The sequence below is a fragment of the Fringilla coelebs genome, assembly GCF_963513975.1.
Source record: "Fringilla coelebs genome assembly, chromosome: 7".
NCBI lineage: Eukaryota > Metazoa > Chordata > Aves > Passeriformes > Fringillidae > Fringilla > Fringilla coelebs.
Window position 1 is genome coordinate 34,319,231 of NC_140035.1, and position 25,810 is coordinate 34,345,040.

General features: G+C 40.8%; 1 protein-coding gene across 1 annotated transcript in view; it reads right to left on the reverse strand.

Moving 5' to 3' along the window:
* ERBB4 (erb-b2 receptor tyrosine kinase 4) overlaps positions 1 to 25,810 on the reverse strand; it is a gene marked incomplete at its 5' end in the record, with an annotated part of 567,058 nt that overhangs the window by 136,431 nt on the left and 404,817 nt on the right. The window contains 8 exons of the mRNA XM_084209338.1: positions 1,811 to 1,943; positions 8,748 to 8,947; positions 10,418 to 10,508; positions 11,667 to 11,740; positions 14,448 to 14,574; positions 16,240 to 16,353; positions 17,770 to 17,911; positions 21,873 to 21,991. Coding sequence (XP_084065464.1) covers positions 1,811 to 1,943; positions 8,748 to 8,947; positions 10,418 to 10,508; positions 11,667 to 11,740; positions 14,448 to 14,574; positions 16,240 to 16,353; positions 17,770 to 17,911; positions 21,873 to 21,991 — 1,000 coding nt within the window. The remainder of the gene's footprint in view (positions 1 to 1,810; positions 1,944 to 8,747; positions 8,948 to 10,417; positions 10,509 to 11,666; positions 11,741 to 14,447; positions 14,575 to 16,239; positions 16,354 to 17,769; positions 17,912 to 21,872; positions 21,992 to 25,810) is intronic.

Sequence of the window (25,810 nt, forward strand, 5' to 3'; positions counted from 1 at the left end):
GGGCCTTCCTGTCATTCAGAAATACAGACTGCATTAACAGGACAAAAGTGCTGACGTATTGGTTTTCATCTACAGGATTGTGGCTCAGATTCAGGGAGCCACTTGCCACATGTGGTCACTGATGACAGAGCTGCCCTTGTTGCAGGTAGGTCGCTATGAACACATGTTTTAAAGACTATTCTCCAAAAGGCTTATAATGTTTTTCAGCAATAATTCTGGGCTGATGTCTCAATCTATAAAATGTCAAAATACATCCTTTTACTCATTTATTTCATGTATCCACAGGAAACTACCACTCAAGTGACTGGTTTTTTATTAACCACTTTTAAGGGGAAAAAAGGTAGTGATGGCAGGTTGAATTTCTTCCTTCAAACATCTCAGCTGCCAGTTACCCCTCAACACAAACCTCCAGCATTCTCCCAACACAATCCATCCCACCTTCTTCTAGGCCAAGATGAATTCACATCTGAGCAAGTTGTTTCTCCCCCACTAAAGACAGACTGAATCTTTGTAGTAGGCTGAGTGGACCAGGCCAAGCTTTGGAGGGGGATCCCATCTTGCTGCATCAACCAATTACAATATTTGCTTTAACCAGTTATAAGTGTGCTGCACACTCTTGTTAGGGGGCTCCAGCAGCATCCAGGTGAAGGTTCTGAGCTCAGAATCAGTAGTCACTGCTCACCCTCCATTCCTCTACAACCATTAGGATCTGCTGAGAACATCAGGATGGAGCTGAGGAAAACCTTACCTGAGCTCACCCTTCCCTGGCTCTGGGAGTGGATTTTTCCCACTGAGGACTAAAACAGATGTCAAACACAGCTTGACCCCACCCTGAAGAACTGTTGCTGCCCTACAACATCAACATGCAGAGCTCTCCCACAAACAAAAAGTTCTCCCCCAGCCTAGGTTATAAATATTTTCACATTTAGGACAGAACTGAGCCTGTGGAAAGTGTCAATGCCATTCACTGATGGATAGAGAGCAGAACATACTGCTTGAGTCTCATCATGCTCTTACTGTGGCAGGCTCCATGGCAGCAAAAGACACCGAGGGAGTATCAACTTATTCCAGTGCACTGACAACACAACTGGGGTCTGCAACTCTCCTTATTGGGGGGTGAAGGGGGAGGAGAGAAGAGAGCCTTTAAGTACATAAAACTGTGCTCTGACAAATTATCTTTTGCAAGCCTTCTCCAGATGGAAGAGTAGAGAACATTTTCATGCATTTGTGGGAGTTGCTTTTGCTCAGTTCAGCTTTACCTTTCTGTTGTAAGGCAGATTCAACTACCTTGTGCTGTGGAGGGATTCCCCCAGTATAAGCAGCAAAAGGAAAAGGGGCAAGAACTCCCACTGGTTTTTAAATTTATATTTGTGTTACAGTTACACAGTGCATTATGAAAGGAGAGTGAGTTTTTTCTATTTTTTGGTCCTTATTCAGACAATTTCTTTATCAGATGCCTGAATCCAGCTCATCTGAAAGAATATAATTGTAAGGTTCAAGTAGGGAAAAATGAGGGGTTTTGGTAACTTTTCACCTAAATCAAACTGTTCACATTACCAGCAATACAAAAGGTGCAAGGTGATGATGCTGTATGAAAATTTCAGTCAGTGGAACACCAGGGAAAGCATTCCACACAAGTTCAGATTTAGAAATCCTGAAATCTCAGCCCATGACATGCTTTACCACAAATCAGTAATACTGGCAGTGGAGCCAGGTACTGATTGATGCAAACCCCAAATGGCTTGTTCCCTGAAGTCCTCAAGAATGGTATTTAGCAGCTTTGGGGAGCGGGCCAAGGGGAGTGTCTTACCCGTCGTAGAGGTTGCAGGAGTCAATGCAGGTCCTGCCCCGGATGAAGCGCTTGCAGGACAGGCACTGGTCTGGCCCTGGCCCCCAGCAGCCATCACTGGAGCACAGCTCGTTGCACACCATGCCATCAGCAGCTGCAGAGACAGGGGTGCTGTCAGGAATGCACACATCCCCCCAAACCCAGGGGAAAACATCCTGGGGGCATCCCACACGCTCAGAAACATCACCGGGGCGTCCCCATTGCCCAGGAGCAGGTGAGACACCAAGCCCAGAGCTCCCTTTGGTTACAAATCCTGAGACACCAAGCCCAGAGCTCCCTTTGGTTACAAATCCTGAGACACCAAGCCCAGAGCTCCCTTTGGTTACAAATCCTGAGACACCAAGCCCAGAGCTCCCTTTGGTTACAAATCCTGAGACACCAAGCCCAGAGCTCCCTTTGGTTACAAATCCTCAGACACCAAGCCCAGAGCTCGCTTGGGTTACAAATCCATTGCAGAGTTAGGTGTGCTGTTTGGAACTGTTTCATTTGTTTGGTCAAATTAATTTACTGCACTCGTAAAAAACCTGTAACTACAAAACTACCACAAACAAAATAAAAAGAATGTAAACTTCCAATCTAGAAGAAGATAAGAAGAACCCCTTAGACCTTGAAACAACAAGCAAACCAAAACTGAAACAACAAGCAAACCAAAACTGAAACTAAAAGAAGCAAACCAAAACTGAAACTAAAAGAAGCAAACCAAAACTGAAACTAAAAGAAGCAAACCAAAACTGAAACAAGAAACAGACAACCAAAGAGCTCTCTCTGTACAAGAACTGATGAGAACAAATTGTAATGTGAAATTAGTAAATAGGTATAAAATAATATAAATTAAATATAAATTTATATTGTATTTCTATTAAAATATATAGAGTATATATATATTTATTATGGTTATACATATTTCTAAAATAGAATTATTTTAAAAATGTATACATATCTAATTATATGTATTTTATCTATTTTTATATTTATATATAGAATTAAATATATATCTTATATTTATATATAAAATAATATAAATTAAATATAAATGATAGAATATAAACAAATATAAACCTATTGTGAAACTTAATACATATACAACAAATTAAGAGACAAAAAAAAAAGAAACTAGACTCCCAGAGAGTAGACATTTTTAAAGAAGTATCCTGCAGGCACCCAGCACTAAAGAAAAATACACACCTGCTTCACAACTATCACAAGTTTTTTATATAAAGCTTTTTTTCCACAAATCACAGGACAGAAAAAAAGCAAATCACCATTGTGCCACAACACAAATACACACAGGGCTCAGCTGGATATTGTACATACTCCTGGTCTGCTCCTTTTAGAAAAAACTGAGCAGGAAAAAGATTTAAGAGTGCTGCAAGAATGATCAAATTCAGAGGAGAGCTGCTAAACCAGGAATAACCAGAGAGGTGGGGGGAAAGGAAATAATAAAGCTTCTAAAATCCTGACTGGCAAGGAGGAGGTGAGTAAGCATGAAACAATTGTTCACTGCTGCTTCCCAGTCTCTCATGGGCATTCAAAGAGACAGGAATCCAATAGGGTTAAAATCTGAGATTTTTCTTCATAGAAAGTAAAGATCAACCTGTAAAATTCCCTGACACATGACATGATAAATGCCAAAAATTTAAAGGATTCAAAAAATCATCTGTCTGAATCCACTGAAGTTCTATTAAACTAAAATATAAAATGCTATCTATGAATTGTGGACTCCCTGACATAAAACTTATGGACAACAGGGAAGCAATTGAAGGAAAGACACCATTAATTGTGATTTTAAAATTATTTACTGCAAAAGCACCTGAAGCACCAAAGAGCCTTTATATTGAAACCCTCAAGCCCACCCAAAACCACACAATGAACTAAGGGTTAGAGAGAAAGTTTGCTTTAAACAGTGTAAGTCTGTATTTTTATTTTATATAAATCATTCTCTGTGTAAATATCTAGAGGATGAGACAGATGGAGAAAATGAGCAAAGAGCAAAAGGAACACATTATCTCTCCAGCATCTGAAGGAAATCTGGGTGCACTTTCAACCTAACCCTGGCATGTGAAAGGGCAGAATTAATTTGAATTTATTTTTGCACCATGCAATGTTTTACAGAAATGGATTCCACCCCGGACTGAGTAAATTAAACCCAGAAAGGACCTGAAATATCAGAGACGGCAACAATACAGACATTTGTTTACTTTTCAAACTATTGGAAGCAACTTAAGAGGAATAATAAATGAAAAGGAGGTGTGCTGCTTGAGTTCTACCAGCCTCTCCAATACTTTCTTACTCAATACACCACAAATAACCTCAGGCATGTGAAGCCTGGACACGTTTTATCAAGGCTAGGATTTAGTTTTTTTCCTTTCTATATCACATATAATTGTTAATGCCAACATCCAAAAGGTACTCAGAAGTATCTTTTTGGTTTTTCTTTTGCCTCAGAGCTCAAACCAGGAACAGCCAAACACAAAGTTATTTCATCTAGGAGTCATTGCAGGTGCTCAGTATGCTTTAAAGTGTGTTAATTATCACAGATTCCAGCACAGCAAGAGGCACTCAGGGGGCCATTTCAGAGAGATGCTCTGTCCTCCTTCCCTGAGCTCTGCTGCTGCAGCCAAATGAGCCAGACCAGCACAGCCAGGAGGAGCAGAGACACAAAATTCAGCTTCTCATTACTGTCCTAACCTGACTTGCTTTTAAGCATATTAACATGTTTATAATAATTATCAGATGTCAGTAGTTCCACTATGCTGCCGCTGCCTGAACCTGCAAATAAAAACAAAAAGAAAAACCACAAATCCACAAACTATCCTAGTTACAATTAAACTAACTTTTTATACAGTTTCATATGGATTTTGTTTTCCAATCAATCACTCATTTTCAACTTTGTCATGCAACAAAGAAAAACTTAACCTGGTTTGGAAACCCATTCATTTCTCATCTTTAATTTTAAGAATATTGCTAGCTCTTCTGATTTTGTTTTTCCACACTCATCACAGAAAGGCAGTTCCCTGTTTGCTTTCTCACCTTCTTTGTATCTTAAAATTGTGAATTACTACTAGTGATTTCCTTTCTTTTCATTTTCCTCACCCTTCAAACTTTGGGATCAGAATTTATTTGCACAGAGTATTTCACTAAAATATCTGCCCAAATAACAAGGGATATTATTACAAGATAGCTTCAAAAATACAGTGAGTAACTGTATACAAATAAAAAGAGAGCAATTCAATAAAAAAATCATGATTACCCCATTGAAATGTAGCCAACACTGTAGTCTTATGAAAAAAGCAACAGAAACAAAAAAATTATGATTTCCTCCTGAAATGTTTTCATAAAAGAATCTTGGCAAGGAGGGAGCGGTTGTTTTGACAACTTATAAAAACTCATTTCTCTCGCCTTTCTCTTTAATTGTGGGGATGACTAAAGAAACATTTCAATTTTTGACACATTATTTGGCAATTCCATGGGCTGAGCATGTTCTGCAGCTCCAGCACATCACATGGCCTTATGTGGAAGGAAATAACATTAATGTTCTTGACAGAAACTGGATTTTGTCAGGAGTTTTAGAAGAAAAGAAGGACTCATTCCTTATTAATGGGGCCACACAGGTTAGAAGCAGAAAGGTTCAATGTTTTTCCCCAACCTAAACAGAACACAAGAAAATTACCTACTAAAAAAAGAAAAATTATTTTTATTTGGCTATATGCTTCTGGGCCTGATCCAAAGCTCCATAAACTCAATAGGAAAACTCCTGCAGACTTCAATTAGCTTTACATCATGCCTGATAATGAATGTAATAATTTATTCAAGTTGTTAATTGGTGGCTAGATTGATGTAATTCATAATAATCACATCTCTAACAACCTTTGCCTAGAAGGGTTTCACCTTACACTGCAGGTGTCACTAAAGCCGAGAGAATTGTTCAAGTGACTTTGGAGAAAAGAACATTTTCTTTTCTGCATTTATTTTGTGTGCACTCATATTTCACATGACTCACCTCTGACTGTTCCATTAAAAAAAAAAACAACCCAAAAACCACCAAAAACATGCTGGAAAAAAAAAGGCAGACTTTTCACTTCAGCATGGAGCGAAGGTAAACTCTACCTACCCTTTCCTTGCTGGTTTGCTCCGTTCCCTGCGCACATGAGCTTGGACACTGACATTTCCATCCCTGAATTTTCTGTTGGGATTGCACTGCCTCCCAGATGGAGAGAGGAAACCACTGCTCCTGTTGGGATTGCACTGCCTCCAAAATGGAGAGAAGAAGCCACTGCTCCTGTTGGGATTGCACTGCCTCCCAAATGGAGAGAGGAAACCACTGCTCCTGTTGGGATTGCACTGCCTCTGAATTGGAGAGAGGAAACCACTGCTCCTGTTGGGATTGCACTGCCTCCCAAATGGAGAGACGAAACCACTGCTCCTGTTGGGATTGCACTGCCTCCCAAATGGAGAGAGGAAACCACTGCTCCTGTTAGGATTGCACTGCCCTCCAACTGGAGAGAGGAAACCACTGCTCCTGTTAGGATTGCACTGCCCTCCAACTGAGAAGAAAAGCCATTGTTCCTGTTAGGACTGCACTGCCTCCCAGCTGGCCTATGTTCATTATACCTTGTCCATTTAATGAACACAGGTCAGAGTCCATTTTTAAAACCAGCCCCTTGGTATTGGAGCTTATGTTGTGACTGCTTAAAAAGGAAATGAATTAGATATACTTTCCTCTTTAAGATTCCCACAGTGTTAAATCTCCTAAAATGTCTCCAGGAGTAGTTTTCTTCCTGGAAAATGGTAAGTGTCTATTATAACAAATCCTCACCAAGCTAGAGGTGAGATGAAGTTTACATTCTCTCTTTGTGTGCAAATGTAGTGACAAGACATTCCATGTGAGAGGATGATGTGACAGCACATCCCAGCTTCCATTTGCTCTGGAAGCCCATCTTTCAGTAGCTGTGGCAGCTTCAAAGGGATTCAAACTGAGTTATGCCAGGAAAGGGCAAAGAGGGGTTTGACAAAGGAGCCCTGACAACTAATGCAAGATTATGTTCCAAACTGCTGTGTTCAGCTGTGTCCCAAAGCTCTCAAAAACAGTGAAACAACTGGGACACTGCTCCATGAAGGGAAAAAGCACCTTACAAAATTCACCTGATTTCCCATTGTCTCCTAACATATTACAGAGGAGGGAAGTTACAGAAACCTTGAAGGAAAGAGGAATTATTACTGTATGAGACAAGAGGCCTGTGCTCCATCTTATTACTGCTCAGTTCCTTTTTATATTAAATGTATGGGAATGAAGGAAAGTTGATTGTTCTTTCATTAAATGCTGCATGATAATCAGACAGCTAGAGCCAATCTGGGGTAAGAAATCCTCAGAGCACCAAGACCATGGTTTGTCCCCCCCATAGTAAGCAGTTTTCCATCTGGTAGAGAGGAAACCTGTGCTCTCTAGAAGGTTCACAAGTTCATGTATCTCCTGGCAAGATGGGACCTACTCAGATCTGGGAATATAACTTTAGTCACTTTTTCATGGTCAACAAAACCTTAAGCTTCTTCCTACTTCTTTCACCCCAAAAAATTCCATATGGGAAATCTCTGAAGGGCTAATTCTTTCTTCATGCCATACAAAACACAGTTGTTAGAGAGCACTAGTGCAGAACTAGGTGGTTCCTCACCACATGATCCTGTTACACTGCAGGGGAAAGCAAAAAGCAGTGCCACATCCCTGAGCAGATGCACCATCCTTCTTGGCAGCACCTCTATTTTCCAAGAAATATTCTATTTTTATAGCTGGCATTTTATGTAGGGGCAGAAGAAAAACTCTACACCCTCAGGCACAGCAAAAACTGCCTGCAGGGACAGCAAGTACCATTTTCTTACCCTTCACTTTTTTAACTTGCATGCAAAAAAATAGCCTAATAAAATAATAATTAAAATGCCACACAACCAAAACCATGTGGAGATCAACCAAACAAGACTTTGTACCTGTGGCTCTCCCATGGTAGGAGAGATTAGAAAAGGAACTGAGCAGCAGAGACAGAGCTCCAGCTGTATTTCACCTAGCACTGAGGGTACATTTACACTATAGCGATGAGCACAGCTATTCTCTCAAAACAGAGCAGAACAGCACTTCAAAGGGAGGGGAGAGGAAAAAAAAAGAAATAAAATCCCTCAAAAAATAACAAACAAAACCACCCTCAAACCAACAGAAAGAAAGAGCAAGCCAAAAATAGGACCACAGCTTGAAAAAACTCAAAGCAAACATTTTTGGCTGGTCAGAGCACAAAAATCAGCAATATCACTTAAACATACAGCAATTTAATGAATCTCCTCTCCTGCAAGCAGTCTAACAGATGCTTAAAATGAACTGCCTTGCTGCTACAATATGCCTGTATTGATGCAATTTGCTGCCTGATTTCTATATAAACAAGTTATTTTATCTGCTACAGAGCTTTGTTTGGCTTTACAGTACTATGATCTCAGCCTAGGTAGTGGCATGCAAGCTTTCCTGAAGTAGTATATTTTATCAGATAGGTCAAATATGAAAAGGGAGAACTTGGTGACCTAAAACAGTCCCAAAAGCACCACTGGATCAAGATAGGGCCACTTAGGGTGGGGTAAGCAGAAGATGCTAATCCCCCTCCATATGGAAAGGGCTGTAAAGTCTTGAACACTCCATCGACAGCCTTTGGAAGCATATTTGTGAAACTGGAACATTCCCATCACGTTAAGGAAGCAGCTCTCTCTCTGATCCCTTTCCTTTGTCCACACCTTAAAAAAATTTCATTTTCCTGCTCAGACTGGGTCAAATCCCTGGATGCTGTAAGTGAGCCCAGCTCCCTGATGCCCAAGGAGCTGCACAAGCCCCCAGGTGAGCTGGTGGCAGGGAGCAGCAGGTACTTACTGCAGTTCTCTGCCCTTTTGTTCCTGTGGATCACTGTCTTTTGGCTGGGGGTGCTGAACAGGCTGGTCCAGTTGACAGTGTGGTAGTAGCACAAATTGCTGTTGTCTGTGATGTAGATGTTGCCAGCACTGATTTGCTTCAAGGACTGGAACTGCAGGGAAGTGATGCCTTGTTGCTTTAGGATGAGCAAGGAAAGGCCACTGGGATGAGAACAAAAGTGAGAGAGAATAGGAATTAACTTCAGAAGGCACAGCTTATTATATCTGGTAAGGAATTACCAACTGAAATTAGTTCCAAGTGTCAAGATGATCTTTCTAGAAAGACAGAATTGTTCAGAAAACTTTTATTTTGTGGCAACACAAATATTTTATGAGTCAACATCCAGTTCTAATGGCTAGGAAATTATGAGTCCTGTCAGGAGTGAGATACCACAAGCTGTGATGCTCATAGCGCTAGGCCAAGTAAGCCAGCAGAACTCCTCAACCAGTTTAATTTCATCCATTAACAGATTTTTTTGAGGTAATGTGCTGATAAAAAAACTGATTATAATTCAGGTTTCTCTTTCAACAGCATTAATACTTTGAACAGCATTAATACACCACATTAATACTAAACCACCCTATGATAGTTTATATGCTAAGGAAAATATATTAAAACATCTTCTGTCAAGCATCAAATTAATGCCATTTCCAGTCATACAGGAAGAAACTCTTATTTTCATGGATTTTTTTTCCAGCCCACTCTCTACATTTCATTTTTCTTTCATTGTAAGATGTGGTTATCACCTTTCTTCATCAAAGGAACAATAAATGATTGTCTGCACAACATGAAAATGACTGCACATATTTTATGACTGAAGATTAGTGAAGACAATATCCAGTTTCTGGGCATCCTTTAAGTTATTGTATTTTAATGATGATAATTGTTTTCCAGCTGTTCCAAATAAAAATTGCTGCCTTGGAACAGAATGCAGGGCTGTAATTCAACCTCAAGGTTTCACTGCTGTTCATATTCTGCTCAGGTTGCTGTTTAAGATGCCAGCAGAATCCATGTCTCATTTACTCCATCTCCAAAGTGGGGATCCAGGGGTTTCTGTATAAATTACTGAGGTATCTCCCTGTTCTTCCCCCAATATTTCTTCTCTTCAAACCAATTTCTCCATCTGAGTTTCCACACAGAAATATGAAACATCTCTGGTAAAAATGGCACTGCAGGGCTCACACCTCACCTGCAAGGTGCCTCAGTGATTTCAATGTTGTTCCACCTTCTACCTCTTCCTAAAACCACTTTGTTGTTTGGGCATACAAGCCTGCATTCCTAATCACAACCATATAAACTCTTAATAATGAGGCTAAGTTCTATTATTCATTTCTTTTAAACTATGTTTCTTCACAAGGTATTTTAAACCATAGATGTAAGTTCTAGTCAATGTGATAATAGCTACAGCCATGAACCAAGACTGGTTTTTTAAATAATTATGTTGAGAAGGTATTACTCATTATAAACAACTGATTAGCAAAGATACTTATAATGAACACCTTGGTGACAGAGGAACAAAATGTATCAATTTACCACGTCCTTCCCAAAGGATCTTGCATTCTCTGCTACTAAACAAAGAATCACAGAACACTAATAAAAAAAATTATTCCACCAATAGAGAAGTACCTTACCTATAGAGAGCTCTCCCACCAATGGTAACCAAGTTAGAAAACACCCTGAAGTCTGTCATATTCTCAGGCCATGACTGTATGTTCAAATACCCTGAAGGAGGAAAAAGCAAACATGTGAACACAAATTATTTCAGCCACATGTGAGTTAGGACAGGCTTAGCTTATAAAGGAAAGACAGTGCCAGCTCAAGGAAAAGAAATAAATAAGGAAAGCTGCAGAGTCTCAGGCTGCTCACCACCATATCCTCCAAAAAAGAGAAGGAGAACCTGTCCTAATTTCCAAGGTGAGGACTTGGAAAGTCCACAGGATGTGTTGTGTTGCACAGACCTCCAGAGAGGGCAACTCCCCATGACTTTGCCTCAGCACTGGGCTGAAATGCAGTGCAGAGTTCAGCACAGGGGTAATTCCACCTCAGCAGCATAGCTGAGACTGTCAATTATTGTGTTTAGGAACGGCAAATAATATTCACCCAGGTGCCAGATTATCTTTGATATTAATTAGGAAGACATGAAGAGTTTACCTTCATTTTTAATCCCTCCAGTTGACTGAAATTCCCAGCTTTTGAGAGGTGAAGCATGCTGAGCTCCACACAGCTACAATCAAGCTGTGCTGCCCAAAGGTACTTTGGTGGGGGGTTTTGTGTATGAAATAGAACAGGTTTTTTGCATTTCCCTACTTCTGTGTAATCAGAAATCAAATGAGAACATTTCTCTCCCTGTCCCCCGCATGTGAAACAAGAACACAAAGTACTGAGTACCCAGCTCTATGATCTCATTGAAAAGTCACAAAAAATGTGACACACCACCACCACATTATACATCTGTCTTTAAATTACAAAAGCTAATTTGCAGCAGCATCCTCTGTTAGACCAAGAGGAGGAGCTGTAAAAGCAGACTAGAACTTTCAAATGCTTTCAGGTGAAGAAAATGACTTTCCACATTTCAGCACCATTTTTCTCATATTTCCCTCCCTTGCAACACTTGTTCTACTTTGCTAACATGGGACCAAGATCTTTGGCCACTTAGCATCTGATATAATGGGCATGGTGTTCAAAGGACAGCACAGTTGTGAAAATCAACACAGACTGAAGTTTTCTGTATTAAACTTCCATTAAAAGGACAACGTGGTGAGCTTCATGAAATCAAGTACCTTGTGTTCTTGAGAAAACCCAACACATGACAGCTATAAATGCAAAGTGAGAATGAATTCATTAATTACTGCAGATTATAGGAGATCAGAAGTGTGTTACCTGTTATCTCTCTCACTGTTTGGAAGATATTTAATTTCTCCGGATTGATGGCAGCGATCGTGTGATAGGGGTCTCTGAAAGATTAAAATCACATAATGTGACACTCTAAAGAAAAAAGAACAGCTTCTCACAGCCATACCATGCAGGAAACAGCATTAAGGTGCTCAACACTTTGCTTTTAGGAGGATATGCACCAAGCTTCTTCAGCCTGTAGTTCCTGCAGATCTGTGTCTAACTTCTCCCACGTCATCTTAAAAGAACATAAAGGCTCAACCCATTCATGGTTTAGCAAATATTTATGCTATGGAAAATGAAGGCATTCTAAACAACCATGAGTGACCTTCCTAAAGGAAAGATGAATTTTCAGTGTTTTTTCCAGGAATGTGTACCAGGACTAACAAAGCTGCTCCTAAGAGCATGCCAGCAGCTCCTGACACATGGCATTTAAAGGACACGCTTTTTAGAAGGTGTTGAACAAGGAACCTCTAAAAGTATGGATCCTTGCCAGGCAAGTTTGTGACTGAGAAATGAAATAATCTCCAAAAATTAAAATTCTAAACTCATATATGCCATAGTGTAAAAACATGAAGCTGATCTAGATTTTGAGAGCGCCATCATTTTACTTTCCTCCTCTATTTAAAAGTCAACTAGAAGCTTAAACAAAACCAAAATTCCTCTGCAATAGCATGTCATGGTATTTTTGTGTATATTCTGAGAACAGGAAACATCCCCAATAAATATGGAGCACACATTTCCTCCTCTGCTCCTTTCCAGAACACGTGATTCTTGGAACAGCAGGTGGATCCACCTGGCTGTCTTTGGGGACAGGACTCACAAATCTGTGAGGTGACACACTGCTGGGGTCACCTCTAACCACCCTGAGCAGCAACAAAAGGAGCTCTAGAACATTAACAAAAAAGCCCAGTGGGCCACAGAGGCATCAAACGCATTTTAACAATGTGGGGCTCTCACAAAACTAAATAACAAGTTTTGACTACCTAACAGAAACACAGCACTTTGCTTTCAAATTGCATTACCATCAAAAAAGGAAAACCCTTGCCTGCAATAAACATGAGGCAGCTGAATTTCACCTCTAAATTCTGAAGATAAAATAGCTTGAAAGATGCAGATATACAATTAAAGCCCTTAAACAGCCAAATGCCTGCTGTTTTATCAACATATAAAACTGTAGAATAGTGTATATCCTAATGACTTTAAATAGATGTGTAGAAAACATTCATAATTACATATATATTTATTTACATAAATTATAACAAATTCACATAGACTTGAAGTTCATGTGCTCAGGAAAGAACTAGGCTACAGAACCACAGGATCAAAATATAGAATAGGATTAATTGCAACAGCACAATTTCCAATGGAGACAACAACAAAAAAATACATTCTGCACTTTTCATTGAAATTATTCTCTGCCACCACCAAAAGCCCTCCAACTCCCCAGAGAACCAGATTTTAAGTCCCTACAATCTAAAACACTAAAAATTCATACTCTAAAATTTGTAGTTCACTGTGAATAAATGGATTTGTGACAAAAGTGAAGTAAAAGCTGGGGAGGAAATAAGTAAAATTGTTGTTTCTCTATACTGTCCATTCATATAACAAGCTACTTGTGTAGTCATTACCATTTTTTAGATTTCCCTTGCATATTGCTGGTTTCCAAAATGCCATTGAAGCTTTAAATAAAAGAGCTGTTCCAGAATTCTAGATTTTTTCATTCATTCTCAAATGTAACCTCTACTAATGTAATCCATGCTGTACAAAAATTTAGGGTTGCAGAACTCTGCCCTCATACTTCAGGCTTGCTGAAGTGAGTTTTCTTCATCAAGAATGAGACACAAAGTGCTACACACTTTCAACATTACACATCCTATACTTCTGTAAAACAGAACAGAATATTCTAACTTTCTGCTTATAGTTCAAATTTAGATTTTTTTCAGACAAGTACAATTTTATTCAAGGTTGGGTTTGGTTCTTTTAACTTAGAATTTTAAATGAGCTAATATAATTTTTCCTGCAAAAGCAGTTCTTATACTTGAAATTAAATTTCATGTAATGCACTGGATTAATGCACACAAAATTGCTCATGGGCTCTAGCTGCTTGTCTTGTATTTCCTTGATTTTTTTCCTGTCCTGTGAGATTTAACAGGTTTCCATCCAGCCTCTCAGTGGGTCATTTGGCCAGAGCAGAGCCACGTGACACTTGGAGGTTTTTCTGGTTCTATTACAATGAGCAAAATTTAAACCAAAATACTGGATTTATACACCAGTGAATTCTGTGTCCCTCTGCAGCAGAAAATTGAAGAGATTCTTCTTCCAAACTGATTGACAAGAGGGCAGCTTTTGTGCACGTGTGTGTACCGACAGCAACCCAGACTATGACAAGCTGTGCTAAGAGAGGCTGCCTCTCTGCATGTTCTTCATGTTACTGCCATACAAAATTTAAACAAACTCATGAAAGAACTTCCTTTCCTCCTTTCTATTCTCTAATCAGCCTTTATTTTAAGCCAGTATTGAGCACCTCATAAAGTAACCAGAGAATCATAGTTGTCTTTTCAGTGCAAACAATTAATCCATCCTTTCTTGTCCTAGAGGTTGAATCTTAAGAATCAAGGCAATGCTTTTCTTCACAATGGAAAGCAGAAAACTAATTTATCTTGGATCTGCTGTTGCATAAAAGAAGCCTGCAACCATCATTAAGAGGTGGATGCAATTGGTTTCAGCTGGTACCATGACATAACATCTTAACATTTTGTCACTCACCCATGAATCCCAGTGACAAGGAAGATAAGGTTGCCATTGATCTTGGTACAGTTTACAAACTTGTCAATGTTGCTGGAATCCACTGTCTGAGCTGACACCAAACTCCCTGTCCCAATGCCATCACATGCTGCCAAAACAAGGAGCTTGTGTAAAGAACTGGGGAAAACAATTACTGAATCAGAACACGTTGGCCTTACAGACACCAGTCTTCATCTCATTCAGCAGAGAAGGGTTCAAACAGCATCCTTGACCCATATTCCCAAAGAAGCACATCCCAATTTAAACCAAACAGTGAGCTGCAGTACCTGCCACAGCACCCTGGCACACAGGTTAAAGTATTTCACATGGGATCTAAAGGTGAGTGTCAGCCACACAAAATCCCACTCAGCCAAGCCTTGCCATTTCTTGGTGCATTTTCTGGGCACTGCATAAACATTGCTGGGGGGAAATGCTGCCTCAGGTTTTAGCTTTTATAGTTTTCATATTCTGTAGTGCTTTAATGTAATTCTGACACTTTAGGGGGTGGTGAGCTCTCTTCACAGAATAGGTAGATAAAACAATTCTTTCTCTAGCTGGGGACCAAGGACAACTAATCCAAATTTCAGACCCAAGAGCATAAACAATGTGGTGGAATGAAGAGAGAAAAACAAGAAAGATGGGACTTCCTAACCTAAAGCTGGAATTGGACAATTGACTCCAACATGCAAATAGAACAGAATTTATAAAAGTGAGAGACCCTGTGACCAGTTGTTCATTTTGGGACCATTTTGGTTCATCTTGGGTGCAGCCCTGGCTGGGCTCTTGTGGTGCCCAAGGTGGATCCATTGAAGCCTTTTAATAAATCCCTGCTTTAACTCTTTCTAGCCTCTGTTCTAGATCAGCCTACACAAGGCATCACAGAGGTCCCCTTCCCTGGTGGATCTGTGGACTTAACCATCCATGCCACAAGGCCCTTTAAAAGGTTGCATAAATAACTTGTTATTTATCAGCTCAGTCAGCAAGTTACTGGTATCTGGAGAAACTGGAAACCAGTGAGGAAACTTCTGTGTAGCCTGTGTAATTTATCACATTTCTGGGACATAGGATGCATCCAGGAAAAAAAATCCCTCATGACTTCAACCATATAATGAATTCTCTCTTCCTGACTGGGCTCCTCTAATAGCAGCTACCAGCAGAAGCTTTTACAAACATGTGATAGATTTCTTCCTGAGAAATTAACGAACTCCATACCTGTGTTTTCACGTATAAAATGATCTATTAAACAACAAACAAAAATTATTTACCACAATTAAGCCAGATGTGGCTTCCATTAGGACTGAGAAGTGGCATAGGGCCATGTAGGAAAACCTATGATGCATTGCTGCACAGAGCTTCATGCAGGGAGCAGAGAATCTGGAGTGTAGAACAGCAAAGTAACCTACAGATTTCAACAGAACCATCACTGCTCTGTCTTTGAGACACTGAGAAAGGGGGTAGAAGATTCTGGGAAAGCAGAGACAGAGCATTGAAATGGAAACCTAATGTTGTATTGACAAAAGGACAATGCTAAAACGCCTCCTGCCCCTTCATTTGTATCTAATAAAAGTAATTGGTTTGGTTATATTGCCATTGCAATTTTAAATAAATTTTCACTCTATTTTATGTGCCTGACACACAACCCACATAGCTCAAACTTTTGTGGGTATTCAAAGGCTATTCATATTCTACAACACACTCATGAAGGGCAATTCATGCCAAAATAACACCCTGTGTAGACTACTTTCAAGTAAATTTATACTGAACCACTGCCTACCTTTAGGACAAATGTCAGTGCAGGGCTTGCACATCTTAATGCCATTTTCTTCAACCTCCATCTTGGAGCTTGGACATGCCCGGACACAAGAGCTGGAATCTACCACAAAGTTGTCTGAAAAGAAAAAGGAGATGTTGGCAGCAAGTGAATAAAAGCTGGGTGTGTTTTTGAACTATTGCTACCTTAGCACTTCACCAGTGATATTAATATTCAAACTTCTGTGTTTTCAGATGTGTATAGGCAAGAGAGGCATGTTATCAGAGATTTATAAAAATCCATGAGTTGTCAGGCTGATGCCTCTTTCTCCCCCCATTTAGCTTTATTATTATTTGTAGGGGGAAAAAAAGTTACAGTAATTGGAGAGAAATAAAGCAAGATGTCTTTTTAATGTGCACAATATACATCTGGGATAAAACAGTGCACAGGACAATGACAAGTATTTCAATTTTTTCCCTGTAAAACAAGAGCTAAAGGGAATACAGAGTGATCCTACTTAACTAAATGATTAATGCTGATAAGAAAGGGAAAAAAAAAAAGAGTAAATGTTCAGTGAAGTATTTGGGCAAAGAATTATAACCCTTATAGTGCATGATATCAGGTTCTTAACAAACTTTTCTTGCTTCAACAAACCTACCACTATTAGAGACAGAACTAGGCCCTGGTGGTCACAGCCCCTGGCTGCTATCAGTCCTCCACAGAGATTCAAAATTGGGATTTTGGGCTGGGTTGAATTATGGGTCCGTTTAATATAGATCACCCATCCTCCTTGCACATACTTTATGGACAAAATAATTAATGCACAACTGTAAACCTTTATGGGATGAAAGGGAGAGCAAGAATACTGTCTCCTTTATTATTCTTTCCAATTAAACCAGCAAATTCAAAGACTGTGTAAGTGATGACCCCATATTTTTTTCTGTTACTTGTCATCATCTGGCTGGTATCTCAGAAGCATGTGGGTTTTACATGCATGGGATTCTTCTTTTTTTAACTCCCTCTTCCCCTCTAACTTTACTCTGGAGTTTTAAGACTGCATTCCTGTCAGTATTACAAGTTTATTCCTCACTGGGACAGAACTGCTCAGGGTACCTTTCTGTCAAATCATCATTACTCCAAGGTAGGGGCATCAATATCATGGAAGCATTTGGTACCAGGTGCTGGTGGTGGACTGGTATTTTTCTGAAACAAAAATTTTTAAATCCCACTATTTTAACTATTTCTTTCCACTGTTTTGGAATTTGCAAATACTGATCTAAAGCATAAATGTAACAAGGAGTTGACCAGGAAAACAGAAACCACCTTTCTTTGGGAAAATCCCTCTAGGATCCGTGGGAACTGCCAGCAGCACAGAACGTCCCTGCCTTTAGCTATCACCTGAGTTATTACAGGCTGCAAGCACACGTGGAGTGGTTGGAGAGATGGTGCTCTGCACTCAGCTCTCATTCTCTCCCTGTTTTTAAGGCTCCTGAAATGCAGCTGCAGGTCCCCCTGAGAGAAGGCAGAGAGCAGGGCAGGTAACAGAGCACTCACGCGGGCACTTCTTGACGCAGAAAGCCCCGTAGGTGTACTTGGCGTTGTGATTGTGCTCCAGCTGGAAGGTGGTGGGGTTGTACACAAAGGTCTGGGGGCACTGTGTGACACAAGCACCACTGTCATTGAAATTCATACAGGCCTGCAAAACAAGGGAGAGAAAAAAAAAAAAGTAATTAAATCGTACAGCTGCTTTAGGGTTGTGGGGGTTTTTTTGGGTGTAAAAGATGGCTTTGATTGTTCAGACTTGCTGCGGCAGTGAGGAGTGTGATACAGAGCTCGCTAACGTTCATTTTGGCTACTTGGATTTTTGCTAGGATCTTGGCAAGTATGTGACTTTTTTAATTAGGGAGTTTGGTGAGCCCTGTTAATTAGCAACAGTCGCCTGTTACAACACTTCCTACAAAACCAAAACAACGGCGTAATTTGTTTCATAACTACTCACAATCAACTAATTCTCAACTTGATAGGACATTCTAAAACTGCCAAGAGTGAGCAGCTATTTATCATCCTCTAAGCAAATGCTAATGACTTTTTCAGAGGTCCAACCCTTTATATTTCTTACAGTGTGAGTACATCATCCAGCTGAAAACTGTAATTCCCAATTAAGAGGCAAGGGGAATAAGAACTTCTTTTAAGCTAGCACAGGAGGGGGCCATTTCCCTAAGTGGCAAGTTTAACAAGGTCAGTTGTTTCACATGCTGAGAGAGGAAAATAGGACTTTGTCCCACTTAGCATTCAGGCTCTGCCACACACAGCTGACAGAGGACAGGGCCCTGACAAATGAAGAGGAGAGTGTGTGGATAACAAAGGTAATGGGATGCAGGGAAAACAATTGACCATGCCAGGCTGGTAATTAGGAGTAGAAAGCCCCACCGATTTTGACATTCCTTATCAGCACACATCATGTCTAAGGTTTTAACTACAGATTATAAGAAAACTGTTGGAGTAATTTTCACAGAGCATACCCTGAATGAAAAATTTGTATGAATATGAAAGCTGTAGCCTGGCTTGGATCCCCCTAGCAGTTTAAGCAGCCACTGTTACTGGGTATTGCCTCCTCACTAACCTGTAATCCAGGCTGCTTTAGAAGTGTTAGTCTAGGAGTGAATCTTTCTGGTCTTTTTCCATTTTTCTTTGTTAAAATACAGATAGTTCTGTCTCTTTAAAGAGTCAACAAGTATAACAATAATATATGCATCCTGTCCCCTTGCCTCCTGGGCTGCAACTGAGAGAAAAGAGAAAAAGATTCCTCTCTTCTGCTGATTTTACTAGCAGTCCTTATCTCCATTTGGATCAGGACCAGCAGGACCCTGGGACCTACCATGCCAGAAGATTTCAGAAAGGAGAAGCTAATAATGTATCCAAGGACAAAATCTGCTGCTGAAAGGAATGAGCAGGGAGATTTGTGATTAAAGCACAGTCCTGCATGGAGCATGTGCTAAGCAAAACTGCTGATCCTGCCTTGCCTGGTCCTTTACAATGCCTAATATAAAACCTGCCACTTTTTGTCATAGAAACAGATTTTTTTTTTAACCTTTACAAAGATAAACACTTTACTCAGAGATGGATGGCAAGTCCACTTGAGGAAAAGCATTGTGGCACTTTTCTAGTTCCACTAGGCAAATCAGCCAGGCCCTGCTATGCATGTCAAGTTCTAGACCTAGTTTGAATCTGAGACAAAAACATCAGTAAAACTTTGCTTTAGTATGTTTGCTTGCATTTATGTCAGATGATGATTACTGTCTTGCTTTTAGAACTGAATATGCAAATGAGTGCATGGCAGCAGATGGAGGAGGATGGATGAATTTTATCTACAGATATTAAAACCGTATTTAGAACGGGATGCTGCTGCAAGATGCCATAATGCTCTAAAGGATTTGTAATGCTTCATAAGCTGTACTTTTGCTTATTAATAAATACTAATTTAGTTTGTTTCCTCAACCCATTTCTTACATGTTGTCTTCAAAGGTACTCCATCATGTACATGACAATTCTCTGATAACAGTTTAGCAAATGCATAAAGTAAGGCACACCAATACTCCTTGGAGACATGGCAATTCTCAGGGAAAATCCATCTAGAAGATCTGGAAACTTTTAATTTATGACTGAAATGTTTTATATACATTTGTAATTGCTTCGATAATATATGCAAATTTCTAGCACTTTGTGCTAAATGCTGCTAATTTGTGAATAAAAGCACAGGAAATACACAGGGAAAAAACCAAAGTTATGTGTCTCAGCTGAAAGCTAAGCACAGTTGTCTACAGCCTAAAGGGTTACACTTTTCACCCCACTGTGTCTAAGCAAGTAATGACTAGGCCTGAAAATTGCCAGACCCCTGCTGAATTTCTTTTACATTGCTCTGGGGCCAGAAGGGAATGAGAATAAACCCTGGATGCCTCTCTGCTGTACCAGAAAAAACATACCAGTTGATTTTTAGCATGTGTATTAACACAGCTGCCACAATTCAGAAAGTCTAACTTTCAGGCTGCAGCAGTACACAACTTATGCCACCAATAACTTGTCCTTTGTGGGCGAGGGTCAGGAGTGATGCAGAGTCCCCAGGCAGGTGCAAAGGAGAAATCCTTATTGCAAACACCAAGCCTTTTTAAGCAGTTAGGCCTTTATCAGTTACATAGCTTTAAATCATAACATAATCCAGTCGACCATGATATGAACACATGATGGTTATATAAATTGGTTTTCTACCCCTAATTCAGCTGAGTCTTTTTCCCACAGTCCTTTTCTACTTAGCTGAAGTAGCAGGCCTGAGCCCATGATTTTTCATAGCTTTCCTTTTGTAAAGTTTTGCTTATCAGTAACAGTCATTAACTTTGAAAATGCTTACATCAACACATAAGCTCTGAGGATGTTCCTCAATGCTCATTTTGACCCAATGACTGCATTTTTCCCCTTCCCTTTACCTATTTATATTGTACATGACAAAATAAAGACTGGTATTTTCCTGTCTCTCTAGTTCAAAGCCAACAGAGAACTTCCAGGCACTGTTGGATCACCCATACCATACTTGTGAAAAGCCACAGAGAACAGCTCTGGCAAATCCTCGTGGTGGCTGTCAGGCCACCACTACATTTCATCAGCAGCCACAGAACTGCATTTAGAATGTGGTTTTGAAGTACAAAACCTATCACTATCAAGCAGTCAGGGCCAGCCAGGGAAAGATGCATTTTTTTGCCAGTTAATTATGAGTCACTTGCCCACAGTTTCAAAATATATGCAGTTTTCCATACCTTCCTCCCAACTCACCTGGCAGTCAATTTCACAGGTATTGGTCTCTTTGAACACATGGTTATCTTTGAAAACTCACCTCTCTGTGCAGGTTTTAAGTCTAGGCTTCTTTAGAGCTAGGTTTGCTTCCCTTAAACCATTAGCAAAATTTGTCTCATCGACCCAGTGTGAGGAGCTACACATTTTTTGAGATCAGTTTTGGGTTCTTAGAAATAATGGATTAGAAGCAAGACAGATTTTCTAAAGGCCTGGATATTTAGATTGTATTTCTTTAAAGAAAAAGCCATTTCTTCTTTCCATCTGAAGCACACGCAGAGTAACATGCATTTGAGGGAGAGCGTTTTGGGAACCACTTTCCTTCCATCTCCACAAAGAAGCATGCCCAGTAAAAAACCTGAATTTAAATAAAGTCTGGCAGAAACAGGGAACACCTTGCACAGAGAATCTAAATAGTATTCTTGCCTTTGATATGAAAAGCACACAGAGCACTAATAAAAACCATGTTCAAATACAATGACAAATACTTTTTAAAATCTGCTGTCACCTCTAAAAGCTAAATTTGGAAAAGAAAAAGATAAAAATCACAGGGATAAGCATATTAATGGTTCCCAGTCTGTATTTACAAATCTCATAGATCTGTTAATGAGTTATATTAAGCAGATAAACGATGCTAATAGAATATGAAAAATCCTAAAAGCTAAAATTCGCATCCTGAATCTGTGAGTGTGCATGCAGTACATCAGAAGGGACAAAACTGTGAATTTCACGGATTAAAGCATTAAGAATCTGCAGAGAGATTGGCAGGAAGAATAAGAAAGAAGAACAAGAAGAATGAGGCAAGTGGCACGTACAAAGCAGTCGGTGTCCTTGGGTCCGTAGCAGCCCCCGGCGCACTCGCGGTGGCAGCAGTCGCTGACGTAGGGCCCGTAGCAGCGCCCGTCACACTGCTCGGCACACACGGTCTTGGTCACTGCATGGGCAGGAAAAGGGACAGTGTCACACACGGGGCCAGGCACGGAGCTCTCTGACTGCTCCCCCAGCAGAACACACACAGCATGCTGGGGAAACCCCCAGGAAGGGAGGGAAACGCCTCAGTGGTGCTCGGATCCAGAATGCCTACGGGATACTTGCATCCAGAAAGCCTACAGTACACTTGTATTCCAGAATTCACTGAATGACTGGGTTGGAAGAGACCTTAAAGATCATCGAGTCCAACCCAGCCCCAACACCTCTACCAAACCCTGGCACCCAGTGCCACATCCAGGCTTTTCTTAAACATCCAGGGATGGTGACTCCAGCACCTTCCCAAGCAGACCATTCCAGGACTTTATCACTCTTTCTGTAAAAAACTTCTTCCTAATATCTAACCTCTATTTCCCTTGATGCAGAATTTCTGCAGGACACTTGTACTCCAGAACATCTGCACATCTGCATCCAGAATGCCTGTAGGGCACTTGTATCCAGAACACCTACAGGACACCTGTATCCAGAGTATCTGCACAATACCTGTATCCAGAATGCCTACACAATCCCATCTTCAGGAGCACACATGTTGCTCAAGGACTGTAGAAAAGGAATTTTTAGTGTGCCCTCCTCTTACCCTTGAAAATTCATGGGGAATGTTACTTTCAAATCATTAGTTTTTTTAAACAGGATATGACACCCTCTCCCCTGCCCCCCAGCAATAACAGAAGAGCCCACCAGTTGCAGGAGAGTTTTCCTCACCAAAAAGAGCAACATGGCATAAACAAGTGAAATTCAGAGTGAGACCACCAATGTCACAGCCAAAGGCTGCCCTTGATGGCAATCCCTTTGGCAAATGGGAACAGAACAGGCTGCAACCTTGGAGCACGTTTGGAAAAAACCACTTGCTATTTCTAAATAATGCAATCCTGCCTTCATTCACAGAATGAAGCAAGGAGATCTACCAGCTGGATTGTTCCACACCAGTGGGGGCTTAACCTTGTGCAAAGAATGGTCACCCAGTGGCCCATCCACCTCCCCTCCCTCACTCAGCTGTAACCTTTATCTTTATTTTATGGAAAAAGAAATTGGTATTATCCACACTAAACCAGCCACCACTGCCTACTGTGCTGTCAGCTGTCTTTTGATAAAAGCTGGGATGATACACTTCTGCAATTAACCTTCAACACCTATTTTTTAAAAAGCATTTAATTACTTCTTGATGAAAACCACTTTTCAGGAAGCAAGAGACAACAAAATTCCATCCAACTTTCTACTTGATTCTACTATTTTAATGTATAAGTAACACCTTTATAAGGACATTCTGATCCAAAAATCCCTTCACTACTTGCCAGAAATACTTAAGGTAATGCTGAAGGTTCTTGCTACATACAGTATTTATTTAAGACATAAAAACGTAAATAACTAAAGAGAAGTGATTATTTGTAATCTACAGAATAAAACAATGCACTTTTAGAGCATTTTCATCTTGCTGATACCGGAGGAAAACCCCCAGAGAGAAAGAAAAGGCTTTTGTGGTTTTGCAATCTAATTTGAGGAATTTGGGAAATTCTGTGAAGGCACTTACTGTCAACACTGCCAGAGCAGCACATTAAAAAGATTTGTTTATTTAAGTGACAGTATTGATAAACATTAAGACAGATGTGAAACAATGGCACCTGTGGCTGTGTGCCACCAGCACACTGTGCGACAGTCTTGGCTCAGGAAAATGAACAAATTCCTCCCCTAGTCTGTGAGTGTGCCTTGTTTTCCACCAGCTCAGGATTTGCCCTGCACTGGGCACTGTCTGCCTCACAGAGGGGCAAAGCCCAGCCTTACCCTGACTTGAGGGAGGGCCCCAATTCCCAGGGGAGAGCACAGAGGCCATTCAGTCCACCCTGCAACCCAAACCCTTTGTGGCCACCCGTGCCACCGCCCAGGGAGCAGCTGGTCCTGGAGCCAAGGGGCCACCACCCAAAGGCTCTGCCACCCCTTCACCAGGGCACCTGGTGACATGGCCACAGCCAGTTCTGCCTTGTGCCAGTGCCTTGAGGTCATGCATGAAGCCCACTGCTAAATGCATTCCTTGCTGTGCCCCACAGCTACTGGACATTTTGCTTAAACCCCAGAAGGTTTGGTGGAAAGCTCTTCTGTGTGGGTAATCAGTGGGAGCCACCAAATTCACCTCTGATTTATTTACCCCAGAACCAGCTGCTGTTGGGTGTGGGCCACAATGTCCACCCTGTCCATGGAGCCACTGGTTCCTCATGGAAGAACAGCTCAGTTGGCTGGAGCATGGTGCTGATCACACCAAGGTTTTGGGATTGATCTTGGGATGGGCCATTCCCACCAGGGCTGATGTAGAGAAACACAGTCCTCTCTTCAGCACAATACTTGAACTGCATGCCTTCAAAAAGCATATTTTGCTCCTGGTTAGACACCAGCTCAAGGAGGGTCTCTACCACGCTGTTCAGGATAGGGAACACTGTGGGTTTTCCTGAAGCAAAATTAATAATTAAAGCAAAGGTTTGTCACTGTTCTTCCCCAGTTGTTTATTTTTCAGAGAAAACAAGCAATGCCAACAGAAATGCCAATGTGTTATTCTAGGAAGAGGCCAGAAGATATCATATCTCTCTCCTGCTTCACTGTATGCCATATGTGCATTATAGCTGCTACTGAAGGCCCAGGGCTGGGGAGAACCTGTCAGGTGTCTTCAGTGGCACCACACACACCAAGACATTCATGAGCTCAGTGGTCTCTGGATCTTAAGGACTCATATTTAAGACACTTCAAAAGGAACATTTTTCCCCAGAAAAGAACTGCCTTTCCCACAAGGCAATTCTGTGTATTGTCTGAAGGCCTGAAACAATCTGATTACTCAGATGCCAATAAACACCATTGGCCAGTTCAGCTTCCTGTAATCATTCTCACGGAAATACACAGAAAATACACCTGGCTGCACTGGTTTAAAAAGATAAGATTTTTTCCCCCCCAAACACAATCAATTGATTTTATGGCTGTAACTCAAGACCTATCTGAACTATAAATATTGCCAAAAATGTCACATTATTTGGCATTTTAGGTGCCAGATACTCATATCTTCACCCAACACAACCATGAGGAGAGCCTCACTAATCCCAGCCGAGACCCCAAGCTTCAAAGCAGACCTTTTGAGGGTCAGCACAACTATCTGCCTGGATTCCTACAGATCCTGTGTGTGATCCCAAGAATTTGGAGGGTTCAACTACACAAACATGTCCCAGTCAGGGCCAGGACCAGGACCAAAGGACAAACACCAAAGCCCTGAAAAATGTGCTGCGCATTGAGATGGATTCTGAGTAAGACTGTCATCTTCTACCAGCATTTCACAGCAATAAACTGTGATGATATGACCACCTCATGTACATGTGCAAATGATCAGTCTCCTTTATATCTTCCCCTCATATTTAATTGGGTCAGGGCAATATCAATCCATGAAGGAAAAAATGGGAAGTAACTGAAATCAATCAAAGTGTTCTAAACATGCAAAGTTATTAGAGCAGTACAAGGGTTTTAATTAAAGATGCTGGCTCCAAGCAGAAATGTGGGTTTCCCTGATTGATCCCAGCTGCTGCTTCAGCTCTTTCTGTGTGCCCCACCAGGATCCTGCTTGCCTTTTGCTGCTCTAATTTGGCACCTTCTCAGCAACACCAGCTGCACAAGGACAGTTTAAATACAGCTGTGCCCTGACCACACTCTTGTACATACACAGAGTCAAGGTGCACTTGACATTTGCTAAATGTTTTGTGCTTCAGGTTTGATTTATAGGTTATATTTGTTTTTTTGC